General features: G+C 41.0%; 1 protein-coding gene across 1 annotated transcript in view; it reads left to right on the plus strand.

Moving 5' to 3' along the window:
- TRPC4 (transient receptor potential cation channel subfamily C member 4) overlaps nt 1–18,046 on the plus strand; it is a 104,349-nt gene that overhangs the window by 26,694 nt on the left and 59,609 nt on the right. The window contains exon 2 of the mRNA XM_086612643.1: nt 5,377–5,895. Within this exon, the coding sequence (XP_086468769.1) occupies nt 5,377–5,895 (519 nt within the window). The remainder of the gene's footprint in view (nt 1–5,376; nt 5,896–18,046) is intronic.

Here is an 18,046-nt window from a genome sequence, read left to right on the forward strand (position 1 = left end):
TACGGTTGACTTTCTGAGCTGCAAGCGCACGTTGCCGGCTCATGTTGAGCTTCTCATCCACCAGCACTCCCAAGTCCTTTTCCTCAGGGCTGCTCTCAATTCATTCTCTGCCCAGCCTGTACTTGTGCTTGGGATTGCCCAGACCCATGTGCAGGACCTTGCACTTGGCCTTGTTGAACTTCATGAGGTTTTCACAGGCCCATCTCTCCAGCCTGTCAAGATCCCTCTGGATGGCATCCCTTCCCTCCAGTGTGTCCACAACACCACACAGCTTGGTGTCATCAGCAGACTTGCTGAGGGTGCACTTGATCCCAGTGTCCATATCACCAAGATGTTAAATAGCACTGGCCTCAGTACTGAACCCTGAGGAACACCACTCATGACTGTTCTCCACTTGGACATTGAACCATTGAACACAACTCTTTTGAGTGCAACCATTCAGCCAATTACTTATCCACTGAAGGGTCCATCCATCAAATCTGTGTCTCTCCAGTTTAGAGTCAAGGATATCATATGGGACAGTATTGAATGCTTTGGATAAGTCCAGGTAGACGATGTCAGTTGCTCTTCTCTTATCCATCAAAGCTGTGACCTCATCATAGAAGGCCACCAAATTAGTCAGGCAGGATTTGCCCTTAGTGAAGCCATGTTGGCTGTCACCAATAATATGATGGATAGTGGCTTAGCAACTTCATCTGCCAGTTCTCTCAGGTCCCATGGATGCACCTCTTCGGGTCCCATGGACTTGTGCAATACAAATAAATAAATATATGTATTCATCTTGTTATCTGTTATATATCTTTTTTTTTCTTTCGTATAGGTTTTTCCTCCAGTCATCCTGTCATGACCGACATGACTCAGAAATTTATTCATCTAACTATTTGCAGTCATTGCAGGATTTGCTCTCCTTTAAAAGCAAACGGCAAAATAATTGTAAATAAATAAACAAAGACAAGAACCAGGCAAGCTATCTATTTATCCAAGGATACAGGCAGCTTTACATAGATTCTGAGCTCTTGCACTGAAAAAGCAGGTAAATAGGCACTGCAGTTTTCAGTCTCTGTTAAGATATTGCAGTAATGAGAGCCATTATGAGAAATCTACATGGAGAAATGGGCGCACCTGGGGTTTCAGTTCTTCCTTTTTCAAACTGACTGTTGCTTTTTCCTATTTTGTGGGTATCTAAGAGATCATCAGCAATCAGTCTCTCTACTTCGATGTCATAGGGACAGAAAATCTCTCTGACCCAACTGGCATTAATTTAGCCTAGATTTCTCTTTCTGTCATAGCAAAGGGGCTTGTCTTCACACAGACCATGCAGGAAACTTAAAATGCATATTGAAGAGGACAGTTCCACTTGATATTTAAAAAAATTATTAGATCTCTAAGTCGGACTGACTCATTCCAACTTACAGTAAGTGCAGGGAAAAGGAATGCAACAAAAAACCTCATGTCCTTGAGCACTGAAATGTACAAACTTTGAGCTATGCTTTGTTCTTTTCTGTTTTGTTTTCTTTTTGCCTACTCATCCCCATACAGATAAGCGTACAAGTATACACAATCACCAAACTGCTTTGCTTAGCTCTGTAAATAGTGTTAAAGTAGAAAAATGTCAACAAAATATAGGAGGGCAAAAATCATTTGACCTTTCCAAGTTTAAGCAGCCTCACACTTGACATATTAACTCCAAAGGGTATAATATATTTACACAACTGCTAAGCCTTGGGAAGTCAAAGTCACAGTCAGTGACTGTAAGACCTAGTAGCTTCCCATCCTCCCAAGATTTAAGGAAGATTCATGTGTTTTCTGTGAGTGTTCTGTCAAAGAAGTAGGTTGTGTGGCTAATATCAGTGTGTGCTGATTGTTTGTGTTGGCTCCTTTAAAAAGAATTATTTTTCAGTAGTTTGAAAGTAAAATTCATCGTAAGTCTGATGACTTCAGAGCAAGTACTCTGGGTCAACAGTTAAATACTGAAATATTCTGAGTGCCATGAGAGCACTCAGAACTTTAGAAGATAAGTACTTCATTATGCTGCAGATAAGGAAATAATTTGACCTCACTGCTTTGGCATTCTGTATATCTTGAGTTTAAATTAGTAGGAAATCTTGAAATAGGAGGTAAATGGTCAGAGGTTAGACTCATGATGTAATTAAATTTGCAGTCTTAGGGTTTGCCCTTTAAGTTTAAATGTTTCTGTAAGTTAATGCTGAAATTATTTAATAAACACTTCTATATTTGGGTAAAGTCTGATGGTATGAATTCCAAAATGTGGAAAAAAAGGCGAATTCCATTAGCCTTATAGATGAGTTATCTTAAGAGGAAAGGTTTTCATAAGCTATGAGAAAAAACAAGCAGCTTGTGATTTAATGGACCCCATGTACAAGTCAATGATTGTAATGCCATGTTGTTTGAAGCTGTGTCTCTGTTAATTTTTCAGAGAAGATTGCAGTTAATGACATGTTAAGATAGCCTTCAGTTCTGGCAGGGCTTGAAGCAAATATTAGTTTAGTACTGTCAGAAAGTACAAGGTTGATGACATGCTAAGTGACAGAGGAATGCTCTGAGCAGTTGGTGAGTTTGGAGTTACAGCTTCATATCCTTGAGTCTTCTGCCCTTCCAGCTCTCTCATCTCCTCATTAGTGCCCTGAACCTGGGGCCAAGAGGAAGTCTCACTAGTTTTGATGGACGCTGTCAGAGCACAACACGTCCCTCCCTCTAAACCTGTTTCAGACCTATGATAGCCCAAAAGTTCACTTCTACTGATGCAAATTTTGAGCCTTTACTGCCATTTTCATCTCTTTCCAGCCTCAAAAGCATTGACCACAGTTGCAATTTAGAGAGCAGGAAAAGAGTGTGTGTGTGTGTGTGTGCACGCATGCGCTCTCTTTTTTTTCTGTAGGTAAAAGAGAAGTAGGTAAAAGAGAAGATAAATCTAAGGTTACAATAACCAGTGAAGTTTGGGGTTGGAAACAAGTCTCATTTTGTCTACTGACACCACAGACAGGTGAGAAAACAGATATGGGTTTCAAGCCCCGGTCCACACTGGACAGGAATAATGAAGCGATCTGGGCACGTGGGCATCCCCAGGGGCGCTCTGCGCAGTGTTCAGCCTGGAAGTGACGGATGACCAGAGGTGCCCTGGAGGTTTCCAGCATTGGGAGAAACCTGACAGAGCAGTGTGGACATAGCAAGAGAGTCCTCTGAGAAAACATATGCCCAGGTTGTGTTTCTTGTCCTGACTGCAGCTGAGACTGGTCACGGTGCACAGATCTTCTGCTTTTTCTTGTACCTGAGCATCCACCCCAGCCATACGTACCTTCAGTATATTCTCAGCTGAGTTCCTTACCTCCTGAGTAATTTTAAGCCCATATGTCTCTATACGCCTTCACTACACTACGCAAAGGCATTACTGTTTGTTTGTACCTCGGAATAAAGAACAGGAAAGCAGAAGAGAACTTGCTGACGAGCTTCTCAGCTCACACCCCCTGGTTCTAAGCATTGCCCATAAGCCTGTGGGGAGGACAGTGAGGACGCCCGCTCCCTCTGCGTGGGGTCGTGAGGGTGGGTGGGCTAGCTCTGGCATCCTGCAGCTCTGCTCTAAAGTGAACTCAGTGCCAGCCCTTACCCAGTGCCAAGCCACGTGTGCGAGTCTGAGTGCATGAGAAGGGAGAAAAGGGATTTCTGCCTGTTGACTCCACATACCTTCTCAGAATCCAGCACAGCTTCTTGAGGTCAGAAATATGCTATGGCCAGGCAGGGATTGTTTCCCTAGGGACGTGTGATTACAATCCCAAACGTCGGATCTCCAGTCTTGACTTTCCACCTCATTTTACATAAATAAGGGGCCACTTCCCAAAGTAATTCTCTCATTCAGCTAATTAGTGCTTCAGGCCTCTGTTTTACAGCCCACACTCATAGCAACTCTTATACATGGATGCAGTCCCATTGAACAAACATGAGTTGTTTTACACACAGAACGACTAAAAAATGTACAAAATACAGTGTCTTCATTAGAAAAAGTGAGAAAAAGATCCATGATCTATGGATTTTGTTTATGGATTTAGATCCACAGACTACCGTTTCTTTTCAGCTTAATTTCATTCTAGTTTTCTTTTCCACTGATTCTGTGCATTTATTTTTTTGCTCCACTTCTTTTCCTCCCAAGGCTCTAAACATAGCTCATTTCAACTCATTCCTACACTGTTCTCACATGCTTTACATGTTTCCTATTAACTCCTCTTCTTAGATATTTGTGTGTTTTCCACCTAGCAACAAGGTCATTCTGTTGTCATCAGACTTCTATCAAACATCTTTTCCTCCCTCCAGTGGCCATCTATTTCTTTAGCCTTGAGATAACTTATAGTCAAATGTTTTCCCTTTTTCTTCCTCTTAACAGAGCATCACTCAAAACACCTCACTGATATGGATTGATTTTGTACTTGGTTATTGAGCTATGGACCAAAGGCAGTCCATAAGTGATGCCACCAATATCTTTTTTTTTTGATTGACATTGACATACAATTGTATGACTTCATCGTACTAGTCTAATAAGCTATCTTGATCTGGGAAAGACTTTAGAGTCTGATATTGTAAAATAAAAAAACAAGCTTAAAATGAAAGACCTTACAGTCTTCTGATAAAATGTTGAAACACGTAAGACGACTGAAAATACAGAAATGCACATAAGAAGAGGCTTTACAAATTCTCTTCTAGTGTTTCCTCTCTTGGGGCCCTGGGCTACCAACTCTCCCATTTTCCTATAAAAAGAGTATGTTTGTTTGCACATGTGAATGTAGAACTGAGCCTTAAGACATTAAGCTCTTTGCAGCAGGTATCTTTGTTACTCTACACAGTCATATTTCCAATCTTCTCTTTAAGAAAACGTATATTTTCCTTTCTCATTTACTTGCCCATTTTATTTTATAACTCTAACTTGTGTCCTGTTCATGGCTTCCTTAAGAGAATCACAATTATGTCCCCATGATTCTGTCTTCCCTATAAAACTGAGATTAACCAGTGAGAGACAACACACCATTTCCATCTTGCTCATAGCTGGCACTTCAAGAGACTCGACAGGAGCATTTGTGCCTGACTCTTCCTTGTTTATCTAATCGTTTGCTCTAATGAATCGTTGCCTATGGGCTGTTTACATACAAACAGGTTTTATGAAAAATCACACCCTGTTTATAGCAATTTATTAACGGGAAGAGGCTATCTTAGCTGATTGGATTGTTATGTTTAAAGTGTTTCTTTAAACTCTGCCCAGAAGCAAAGATCCATCAGTAAGTGTACTACCTGGTGAACTATTCATAGCTTAATTTTCTATAGCTCTTCTTCAATGAAGAGGCCTGTAAGGGTTTTTGCCTTTTTTCACAGGTGCCACCAGTGCTTCTGGACAAGCAGTTTTCAGAATTTACGCCGGATATCACGCCCATTATTCTGGCTGCCCACACCAACAATTACGAAATCATAAAGCTCCTTGTGCAGAAAGGGGTGTCTGTGCCCAGGCCACACGAGGTCCGCTGTAACTGCGTTGAATGCGTCTCAAGTTCAGACGTGGATAGCCTCCGCCACTCTCGATCCAGACTCAATATCTACAAGGCTCTGGCGAGCCCATCGTTGATTGCTTTGTCTAGTGAGGATCCTTTCCTTACTGCTTTTCAACTGAGCTGGGAGCTGCAGGAACTGAGTAAAGTCGAAAATGAATTTAAGTCAGAGTATGAGGAACTGTCACGGCAATGCAAGCAATTTGCAAAAGATCTCCTGGATCAGACACGGAGTTCCAGGGAATTGGAAATTATTCTTAATTACAGAGACGATAATAGCTTGATAGAAGAACAAAGTGGTAATGATCTTGCAAGATTGAAACTGGCAATTAAGTACCGCCAAAAAGAGGTGAGTGTGCTAGAGAATATTTAAGCATACTTAGTAGTAGTAATGTGATAGATAATAGCCTGAAATACATCCTTTTAACGGAGACAAATTGCTGCTTATCTTTTTTTTGTTCTACAGGGTCTTGTCTTTTTTTGTATTTTTAATTAGATGAATTTGAGTGGCTGTTACAGTTTGATAGAGTCAGAAATTAAAATGTTCTGTTACATCACAGATCCAAAGAACCTTTTTTCCCTTGCACTTGAATAGACATAATATCCAGTAGTTGTGGTCTGAAGAGCTGTTCAATAATAGAATGAGAAATATATACAGCATACCTCAAATTAGCTTTAATTGTGTCTGACAGAAAAAGGAGGCTATGTGTTTAAACACCTATAAAACACTATAGGTACCCCTATAGAGAGGTTTCTTCAAAAAATAGCTGTTATAAATAGATTCTGAAACATAAGATTAATAGTGCTGCATGGCTCCCCAAAATTTTGACATTCAGATTCTTTTTCATGAACAATCCAAAATGGCAATACCTGGGTATTGGTTTCCATGACAGTTAGAAAGTCATGAGTTTGCTTCACAGATATAGATGTTCAGTTGGAATCAGAGGATGTCTACGTTTCTTTACTCAAGTTCTTACATGTATACAAAAGCAGACTAATTGAGACAGAAAATTGAGTTAGGAAGACAGATCCCCTGGTATTTCCAAAAAATTCACTTGATCCCTGCTTATCATCATGTCAGAATGTGTTTTATGATCTCACTTGGAGCCTGTGCATCCAAAATCAGTGGGAATGTGGAAATGCATAGGCAAGTCAAATACTATTAATAATTAAACGTTACTTGTTCGTATAAAATATGGCAAACTCTTAGAACATTTCTGTGTTATGTTTAACTAGTCTATCACTGCAAAAATATCTTTTATTTCTTAGAAATAAAAGAGTGAATGCATTAGTATATTAAGTATGAGAGAAAGGTTTGCAGGTACTATAACCAAACATGTAATGATTCTGTTGTCCGTTTGAAATACAGTTTAGTAACGCTAAGAAGTTATCATGAAGATAGGAACCTACTGAAGTACTGCTGGAAAAATATCTCAATTGGTCTCTGACTTCATAAGTCTTTTAATAAGCATTTTTTTCCTTCAGGAAATGTGTTGCATAATTTTATATTTGGTAGTGTAATGTTTTAGGCAACATATTCTTTGCCTTCATTAATTATTTTCAGAGGATACTATTCCAGACTTTCCGTAACAACTACTATTTCTATTTCTTGAATCGCCAATCCTGGCCTACAGTTGTTTAAGAAATTCTAGCTTGGACTTCTGTTTTCCAAAGGATTCATGCACTGAAATAAAATTCTGACCTCTCATGTTTTCTTCTTAAAACCTAAATACAATGCTTGAATTTCCTTAATTTGAGATAGAGACAGCGAGAGACATCTGTAGGGTAAAATGTTTTTTATAGTTGCATCTAATTCCCATGCCTAATTAAATTGCAGTAATATAGGTGATTACACTTCATTGATTGTTCTTAATAGCAAACATCAAAGCAGTACTGGTTTAGTGCAGCAATTCCAAATCAGTGGATATTTTGTATTTTACATACATTTTTCATTTCTACAAGTATTTCCCACTATCCCTACCGTTTGAGTCTCCCTGAAGTAAAATCAAGTTTTATTAGATTCTTTTGCTGTATTCCTAAATGTGTTCTCTACTAGATGCTGGAGCAAATAGTAGCCACTGTAGCTGATGAGTCGTTTTATTTCTGATTATTACATCAGTATTCTGGTAGGTACAGCTCCAAGATTTGAGAACCTCAGGCATAAAAATGCTTGGATTCTGGCTGTCCTGGTGCATATGGATCATAATGAAAATAGATTAGATGGGTCTTTCTATTTCTTTTGTTAAGAGACACCAAATCCCACAGCCTCCAGGGTCTGGGATTCTTTCAGCCTGGCCACTGGAGCCCAGCCAGGGGTACCTGGAAACCCCAAGGTCTCCGTCCCAGGCACAAGCATACTCACTGGCCTTGCTTACACAAGACCAGCCCCTTGATTGCCTTCTCCTCTCCTTTTTTGCCGTGATTGTTCCTCCCTGATCCTTCCCCACCCTTTACTCTTTCCCTAAACATGCCACAATAAATTTTACGTAATCCCACAAGACCCCTCTGATATCCCATAATAACTTTGAGTTTCCATGAGTGCCAGGGACCCCCTGAAACATCCCGTAATACTCATGATAGTGATGTTTTCCCCTCCTTATGATTAGTTACAAAGTTGAGGTTGACCTTCCTTGAGACAATTGCAGCCAGCCCTTGAATGGCCCATTTGTCAGAAGCAAAAGAGTCTTGGACTTTGTCTTTGCCTGTATTATACCCTGGTTTCTGTGTTGAATTTGTCACTTTCCTTGTGGTTTTCTGTTTCTGTTATGCTGATTAACTCTTAACTAGATGATTAAGTGAACAAATAATCTGATGAACCAGATGCTCTCAGATTTCATATACGGTTGCACTACAACTATCCAAGGCAAGCTTGATGGCAGCAGAGGCAACTTTTTGAAATGACACAAAAAAAATGTGGGCTGGATTTTAGTTAGCCCATTAATATATTATTTTGGATTTAACCTGTTTAAAAATACTGTTTGGGGTGATACATCTGCTTCCTCTGCTCTATGTGTCTCAACCACTCAGAGTCAGTTCTCTACCATAGACTTTTCTATTATGACAAGAGCAAACATGGATTTGGGTTTTCTTGATACTACCAGTTCTAGTTATTGTCTTTCTTTCTCTTAACTTGCCTGCTATCCAAAAAAATACTAATAATTTAAAAAAAAAAAACCACAACAAAATATCGAAACAGATAGGAATGCATTGTCTTCCCTTCTCACTTTACCACTCATCCCTAACATCTCGACCTTTATTCGTATTATTACTAAAGGACCTTGTAATGCTATATTAGAGCTGAGGTCAGAGCTCTATGAGTAAGCAATCGTGTCTGAATACACGAGCAATGACAAATAGTTTCCCATTTTCCTGAACCAAACAAAAATGTTATCTGATTCAACTGCAGTTTCATTCAAAGATGTAAAAGGAAAATTCCCGATTTCGTATATGATTTACAAGGAAAAGTAATTCTACCCATAATAATAATAATATGGCATTCTGAGTTCAAGTAAATTGCAAGACCCTGGTGCAACAATGCAATTAGGTAGCAGAGAATAGTGGCAGTCTGTAATAATTAGTAGACAATCATCTTTGCTACTAATTGCAAAATGCGTGTTCTGTCTCATATATATTGACAGTTTTTAATGGAGAAATCACAGCAAAACTCTGGTGTCTCTCACTCTTTGGTTAGCTTTGGTTTAGCTTTGGTTCTGTATAGGTATTAGGCATATATCTGCACAAACGTGAAAAAGTGCCGACTAAAATGCTTACTAATTTTCCCATATATGTGAAATAAAGAAGGAGGAGGGGATTAATAGATGTAATCATTATCCTCTGGTTTCTCGGTAAGTTTAATTAGTGCAATTTAAATACTTATACTAGTAATTTAAATGCCTGTCTCATCTTGCCCCATACTAACTGGCCCATGTCATTTAAGCTATAGCTGTATAAGCTCAAACACAGTAGCAGGAAGAGGTTATAATTATTGGCAATACTATCTCATTTTGCTTTGTCGTTAGACATTCTCATATCAACACAGAGGAAATACGAATTTTTATGTATATAGCTGTTAACTTTTTTCAAATGAATAGAGACTAGCTGGTTTTCTTTTCTTTTCTTTTCTTTTCTTTTCTTTTCTTTTCTTTTCTTTTCTTTTCTTTTCTTTTCTTTTCTTTTCTTTTCTTTTCTTTTCTTTTCTTTTCTTTTCTTTTCTTTTCTTTTCTTTTCTTTTCTTTTCTTTTCTTTTCTTTTCTTTTCTTTTCTTTTCTTTTTCTTCTCTGTTCTTAGTTTACTCTGATCATCTTTCACTTTACCTTTTTCTGAGTTGTTTGCACCTGCAGGGCTGAACTGGCAAGGGCAGAGAAAGAGTGAAAGAGGGAGTGGATTTTAATTAAAGACATTTTGATTTAACAAGAATACAAGCTTTATTAATAAGAATTTCAGGGAAATCAGCTTCTGACTAGCTTGCTCACTTATTTCAGGCGGTCAAGAAGTAAGACAGGACTCCCCCACATAGGAAACACACATCATGGATCAACTGTTTTTAGCATAAAATGATATGTTCCCATAAAACACAGAGCAAAGATTACTGGTATGAGCAATATTGCTAAATTATTAAGTGGTTAATTAAATCTTAAATACAATGATGTGATATTCACATTTCATAGATAATTTCCTGTTTTCTATGAAAATGGTGCTGCAGGATAAAAAAGTTGTTTGTTACTGATAATAAAAGCCATCTGTTTGCTCCTGCTCAAAAGAGGACTGTTAAAAAATGCAATCATCAGTTCTTCACTAGCTTTCTATGGAAAATACAGCCTTGGTGAAATGGAAATGTTTCACAATAATGTCATAAATTCAGTGAAATTTTCAATGAAAACATGTCAAATCATTTCAAATCTGTCATTTCATGTTGTTGTCTAAAGACTTCATTTCAATTAAGTAAAGCATTTTGTTTGACTGCAGTTTCTTCTTACTTCACTTGGACTTAAACATTTTTTACAATGTAATGCTTATACCTAATATTATTCATATCATATTATTGTACAAAGCAGTATAAATATGATAGAGAGCAAAAATTATTCCTTATCAAAATTAAATATCTCTACAATGCCTAGAGAAAATAATTTAAACTGCCATTCTGTTGGCTTTTTATTCAGATATGGAATATAAAATATGTCTGGAAATGCTGGAAAATTCTGTAGAGCTCCTCTGGCAGTAATACAATTTAAGAATCTAAGTCAAGCTTTGTGACTGTCTCAGAGAGTAGGATTTTCCTTTGGAACCACAGATTGATTTTGACTAATTTTAGTAGCCATTATAACGAATTTATTGTTAAGATTCTTTCAGGTACAAAAGCCTGAATTATTGACTATGCAAGCAGGAATGACTTTGGAAACACAGCATCTAAGAATTATCCTGTGTTTAAAAATACCCCACACCTGAAAGATAAACAGAAACACAGCAGCCATGTGTTAGCAAGTCACTGTGTATGTGAATATTTGTCAAAAGACTGGAAAGGTGCAGTCAGAAGTCTCCATGTGAAAAATAACAAAACCTCCCAAAAAACAGACTCTGATAATATTTGGACATTTTTAACACCAAAGGAAGATGTGTTTAGTCTATGAATCCCATAACTGAAAGGAGTGATGTATGCACGTTTGGGTCCATGTCTCCAAAAGACCCATTTCTGCAAACTCTCAGCCATAGTATTCAAGAAGTTTGATAAACATTTTTCCAGGCAAGAGCCAGGTACTCTAAAACAGGTCATATGTTTGCTTTGTAAATCATGTAAAAGTCTCTGTGTTTATAGATAAAGACTCCACAAATTGTTAAATAGCATAAATTATGTAAGTGCCTGATCTACTACACATACTTAAAGTCTTACTGTAATTGGTGATCTATTACCTCAGAACTGAATGAAGTGTAGATGTCCTTGTGGAATCTCTACTTACTGCTGCTAGAAAAAAATGTTCTTTAATCACAGGATGGGAGCACATCTGCTTAATACAGCATTTAATTGTGCCTACATTTTAAATGCGTGGTGAAGCAATCCTCCTGAAGTATGTGAGCAAATTCCTTATACAGTCAAAAGAGAGAGGTTTGCGCAGAGGGAGATCCTGTCTGCTCAAGATAAGACATCTAAGTTAACTCTGCTCCCTTGGCTGGGTAAGGAAACAGGGCACTTCAGTTAGAAGAATTACTTCACTGGGCATTGAAAATGCAGATGCAAGTGAGACAATTTATTGCATCAACTGCAATTTCTACCCTGTGGTAACAAAGATTTTGGATTCTGAATGCTCAGAGCCCACGTAAGGGGAAATGAATCTCAAGACTAACTTCCTAATGATGTCTCAGAAGGCATAGATAATCTTTGAACGCTATGTGCTGCAAACAAGTTGCAACCCTCTCATCACAGTTCTAGTTAAACTATTCATGAACTGACACTAACATCTTTTTATTTTGAACACTTGCTAGAAGCAATTAACTCAAAGAGGAGGAGACTTGCTGTTAATAAAATCTCTCATTTCAGTTCTTTTCTGCTTTTTCTTCAAAAGAAATGTTGCTGGGATGTCTGCCTCAAGAAAGAACAACCAGTAGTGTGTGTCTCTAATCAGCAGTGCACAGCCTATCTGTTAGGATGTGACTGGCAGCAGCAGAAGTTGGCTTTTGGTTTGAAGGAGTCACTACTAATGCACCTACAAGCTTCCCTGCAAACATGGGGTAGATTAAGCACTGTCAGTTAATTTTGTCTACATACAATAACAAAACGTTTTCTTAAAAACCAAAATTTTAGAGAAAAAAGATCTTTAACAAGGTGAATAAATGAGGTGGTGCATAGGATTTAATTTTGAATGTACACCTATAACTATAGGAAGTTTACAGCCCTCTTTCCTCCCTCTATATGCTTGTTGGGTGAGGAGCCTCAGGCTGAGCTGTGGTGGGATTTGTGTCTGCCAGCTGCTTCCGTTCCTCCCATGGCCTCCATCACTGATTACTGACTGCTGCCGCCCTTGTGCAGCTCCTCTTTCATGCTCCCTGCATCTTCTGCCATGACTGCACCAGCAGCTATGCTTCACTCCTCGCTGTAAGTCATTCTGGCAAAGCCCAAGAGCTTAAAATAATTTGTGTTATTTTAGCTGTAGTAACTACCCTTGCAGCATGAAGAGCTCATATAAGCATTTAACTCGTAGAGGAGTATTTAACTCCTTTCTATTTTTTCTGTTTCATAGCTCCCAGGACACTCTTAAGCAACCCCTCCTCTCTCACATATCTTATAGACCACTTACACTTATAAGACACTCTTAGTCTTCTGTACTCCTGTCCAAGATCTAACCTTTCCATGCCTGTGCTAGGTGCCACTGGCTGAAGATAGAGTGACTGCTTAACCAAGGCACATTTGAACATGCTGGCTGAAACTTCTACATGCTGTTGCAGTGTGATTTTTTTTCCACTGATTGGCAGGACTCCCTCCAGCAAGATAAATGCTTGTTGAGCAATAAAACAACAGCCAAAGCAAACTTGGTTTAGGCCTATCTACTTGTTCTTTTAATCTACCTCCTCTTTCCTCCACCAGATGTCCACAGAGCATTCTTCTCTTCCCTCCTTACCCCTTGTTTTTGCTGTAGGCCTTAGTTATGAAGATTAAAATAGTAAAGGGTGGGTTTCTTCATCCATTACCTCTATCAATATGTACATCCATTATCAAACTAAAGATTTGTTAGAAAACCAATCTCTTATTATATGAACTCACTCTTGTGCCTCCAAAGAGATCAGATCTTTATTCAAATTTTTGACTAGAGATTAAAACTTTCTAAACTTTACAGCTCTAGGAGTTAAAGTAGAAAAATGAAGAGAGGTGTTGAGTATGGCACTCAGGATATGTATGAGTATGACAAACAGGAGCTTATATTTGTAAAAGTCATATACTCTCAAGATTGACTGTTGGCATTTGAACTTCTAGGGTATTTTTCATACCAGAAAGAAAATGTTCACACAAAACTATTAAGAAGTCCTCCTTACAGAGACACTTGGCTTTTTTCTGCAAATAATAGGATGACATTCTTCCCCACTCTATTCCCTCTTTGGCATGGTCCAGAAGTGTCTCCTGTTCTCCTTTGACCCTCTTCTTCTAGCCCAAGGCTTGATAAATTCTGATGCGCAGTGGACGTACCACAAGTAAGGGGAATTTACCAGCACTCTGATAATGCTCATTTGAACTTTGAGCTTTCACAATCTATTATTTTATGATTAGTCTAAATACTAGAATAGCTTTCTGTCGTGGTTTTAGGCCGATCCAGCAACTAAAACTCACACAGTCTCTCCTTCTCCAGTAAAGTGGAGAGGAGAAAAATATAATAAAGGGACTGAGGGTTGAGACAAGAACAGAGGGAGCACCCATTAACCATGGTCCCAGGCAAACCAGACTTGGCTTTCTTAAAGCAAAACAATTTATTGACTGTTACTTAAAAGGACAAAGGGAAACAAAACTGGTTACTTCAGAGGGTAAAAAGAAACAAAGCCAGATCTTAAAACCGACACCCTCCTTCCCCCCCTCCCTTTCCTTTTCCTCCCAGCTCTACCTCCTCCCCCCAGCGGCGCAGGGGCAGGGACTGGGGGAGTGCAGGTCAGTTCATTCCGTGCTGATACTGCTGCTTCTTTCTTAAAGGAGAAGGAGTCCTTACACCCTTTTCCCCTGCTCCAGTGGATCCCCTACTCACAAGGAAAAATCCACAAACTTCTCCAGCGTGAGTCCAGCCCACAGAAAGCAATCCTTTCCCATCAGATTGCCCCAGTGTGGGCTTTACCACAGTCTCAGATACTTAGAAAGTTGTAGCCACTCGCTCCGGCGTGGGTCGTCACGCAGACTCCAGATGCCTCTCTGCCTTGTCGTGCGTCCCAACACGACCATCCTCAGGCTCAGGCATCTCCTCTCCACGGGCTGCGAGTGGGTCTCTACTCCACCGAGGCCATCCTGGTTGCAGGGGGGCCGCCAGCCATCTCGCCACCAGCTGCAGGGGAAACTCAGCTCCGGCACACCTCCTCCCGCTCCATCCTCACTGACCTGGTGTCGATGCGGCTGTTTCTCTCAGATCTCAATCCTCTCCGGGTGAACTCAGCCCAGTGAGCACCCCGGGAGTGGGGCACTCCCCAAGTTCCCCGGCCGGCTTCGCCGCCACCATCCTCAGTGGGCAGCACCAGCCTGACACAGGCAGCCGCCCGGCCGGGAGCCAGGGAGCGGGGGCAGTGCCCTCCTCCCTTCTCTGCTCGCTCCTGGGCAAAGCACCTTTTCCGGTTCCTTTGTCCCGAATTAAATAGGGCAATTTGCAGAGGCACTGATTGGCTCAACCCCAAGGGGGATGGGAGTCTGATCTAGTGGCCAGAACCAAGTCTAACCTAATGTTATGGTTTGAAGTCGGGGGGGGAGGTCCGGGTGGCAGAAGCTGCCCATCAGCCCGGACTCCCGTCCCCCTCGGGGCTTGAGCCAATCGGCGCCTCTGCGAATTGCCCTATTTACGTCGGACAAAGGAACCGGAAAGGTGTGTGCCGGTGCCCAGGAGCAAGGAGACGGGAGGGGGGCACGGCCCCTGCTCCCGGCTCCCGGCCGGGCCGGCGGCCTGGGCCGGGCCGGGCCCGCTCCGCCCCACTCCGTCGAGGATGGCGGCGGCGGAGCCGCTTGGGGAACTCAGGGAGAGCCCCGCTGCCGGGGCGCCCACCGGGCCGAGTTCACCCAGACAGGACTGAAATCTCAGAGAAACGGCCACACAGATAAGAGGTCAGTGAAGATGGAACGGAACAACGTGTGCCGCGGCTGAGTCCCCCTTGCCAGCAGCGACCCCTTTGTAACAGTCCTCGGTGGAGCAAGCAGAGACCCACTCGCAACCAGTGGATGACCCACGTCGGGAAGAGATGCCTAAGCCTGAGACTATTGTGAATCATGGGCACAGGTAGAGACACTTTTACGCATTTTACGCATTCAGAGTCTGTACGGAGACGCATTTAAGGTCGACATGACGACCCACGCCGGAGCACATTTAAAGTTTATTGATGACCCACGCCAGAGCGAGTGGCTGCGGCTCCTTAAAAGCCCAGGACTGGTAAAGCCTGCACTTGGGGCAAATCTGATGGGGTAAGGATTTGCCCCCCAGCGGGCAGGATTCACGCTTTCGCCGTGAGTAGGGGATCCACTGGAGCAAGGGACAATGGTGTAAGGACTCCTTTTCCTTTAAGAGAAGCGGCAGTAACAACTTGGAATGAACTGACTTGCACTCCCCCATTCCCTGCCCCCCTGCGCCGCTGGGGGGAGGAGGTAGAGCCGGGAAGAAGAGGCAAAGAAGGGGGGAGTGGTGTTGTTTTTAAGACCTGGCCTTGTTTTCTCGTTATTCTCTTAAGTAACCGTTTTTGTGTGCTTTTCTCTTTCTAGGTAGCTGTTAATAAATAGTTTTGCATTAAGAAAAAGCCTCTTTTGCCCGGGACCGTGGTTGGTGGGTGCTCCTCTGTTCCTGTCTCGATCCTCAGCTCTTTTATTACATTTTTCTCTCCTCTCCATTTTACTGGACTGGGAGAGCTGCGTGGGTTTGGTTGACGGACTCAGCCTAACCCACGACACCTGGTTCCAAAACCAGGGAGGTCACAGGGAGCAAAGCCTCTCTCCTGCCACCAGAACCCCCACCCCCACACACATCAAACCGTGACACTTTCAGTCAATAATTTGGATTGAATGAGACAGCTGAGAAAATCAGGAATTGCCTTAGTGTTTACTGGGACACATAAAATATACCAATAGACGCTATATTCTTTTGAAACCATCTGAATAGCTTTCCCCTGTGATACATTTAAGCATCCTTTTCCTTTTTATTGGCACACTCCAGGAATATCAAGATCCATATTGATTTCTTCGTCACCCTTTGTCTCCTTTTTTTTCTAACAGTCCCTCTCTTATGAATTGCACCATTGCCCGTTGCCCATTCTCTATTGCCCTGTACACAGGGCCAATACTACCACAAATATTCCTAGGCCCCATTCACTGCCGCTGCTTTTGCCTCCCAAAGAGGGAAGCTACAGACTCGTGGCCGCGGGAAGGAGCTTGAGACTTAGATATAGATTCCCTAAGCAAAGCACCAGAACAGTATCTCTGACCCATGCAGTCCCACGCATTTCTGTGTAATATTTAATTACTAGAGTAATGTAGTCATTTAAATTAGAGGTTGTTCTAAATAGCTAACCTTAAGGGCTTCATTAGCAGCCCTGTTATGGTTCACAAAAGACTTGACTCGGTTACATAGCATTTGACATTAAGACAAGCTGAAAGTGTTAACGGAAGGTAAAAAAACTTTGTTATTAATAAAATTAGTTCAAGGTTTGCACTCTTTTTTCTGCCCTCTTAATAGCATGCAGAAAGAAACTAGAAATAGCCATTCCTGTAGTGTGTTTGTGCCATGAGTTTCTGACTCATTCCAATAACCTCAGGAATTTAACTAAGGTACCTATGTCAGCAGCCTAGCCTTGAGTCCCTTCATAGTCTATGGAAAGAGACAGACATCTCCAGACAGCGGCTCAGGCCATTTAGAAAAAAATTGGTTTTTTCACTGCCTATGTTACTTAAACTTCAGAGGAGACATAGGATAACTAGATGTGTTGTACAGGCTAAAAAGAAGGTAAAATTCTTTAAGAAGAATATCATGTCATTTCTGGATGGTAGGTATCAGTAGACATAAGCTAGTTTTTTGAAGTCTTGGTATTCTGTTGTTCTGAGAATGAGAAAAGTCCTTTAAGCTGAAATAGATGAACTTGTTCACTGGAATCCCTTTAGCAGTCTAAGATGCATCTTCCCTTCTAATGCACCACGTGATCTAAGGGTCTGCCTTAGCAGGTAAATTCAGAGAAAAACCAAGTTTACCACAAAGACATCCACATTGTTTATAGACAGTTACATATTTAGACTTAGTGGGCTCTAGAGTTCGTTGGAGGGGAAAAGACTAAATGGATGATCCTTAGAGTCTCTTCCAACCCAAACCATTCTATGGTTCTATGATTCTATATTAAAAGTCTGTCTTGCTTTAGGGACAAGGGACAAGGCCTCACTGCAGCAGTCTGGAGAGGTTGTGTTTAGATTACAGAAGCATTCAAATCATCTCAGATCAGTTCTCCCTAAGCAGTTTAATGTTTCTGGACCCTGAGCTACATACAGATTAATAGCCAGCAATTAGAACAGAAATATGCAAGTCTCAGAGTAAACTGGAGTCCTGTCAAGAACTAATGTTCCTGAACGTGCTCTTCACTTTTCAGTGAAATATAACTTCTCTTTGACCACCATTATCCATGTATCCACCTTTACAGAGAAGCTGGCAATATGTTCTCGGAAGATAGCTTTACAGGACTTGTACTGTTCACACAAGTGAAACTTTCCTCCTGTCAAAATCAGGTGTTTGGGAGCCTCCATCCTGTCACTTTTTTTCACCAACATACAGAGATTGGGTGATGATTTCAGTTTTCAGCTG

This window comes from Tauraco erythrolophus, chromosome 1 (genome assembly GCF_009769465.1).
Source record: "Tauraco erythrolophus isolate bTauEry1 chromosome 1, bTauEry1.pri, whole genome shotgun sequence".
In the NCBI taxonomy this organism is placed as follows: domain Eukaryota; kingdom Metazoa; phylum Chordata; class Aves; order Musophagiformes; family Musophagidae; genus Tauraco; species Tauraco erythrolophus.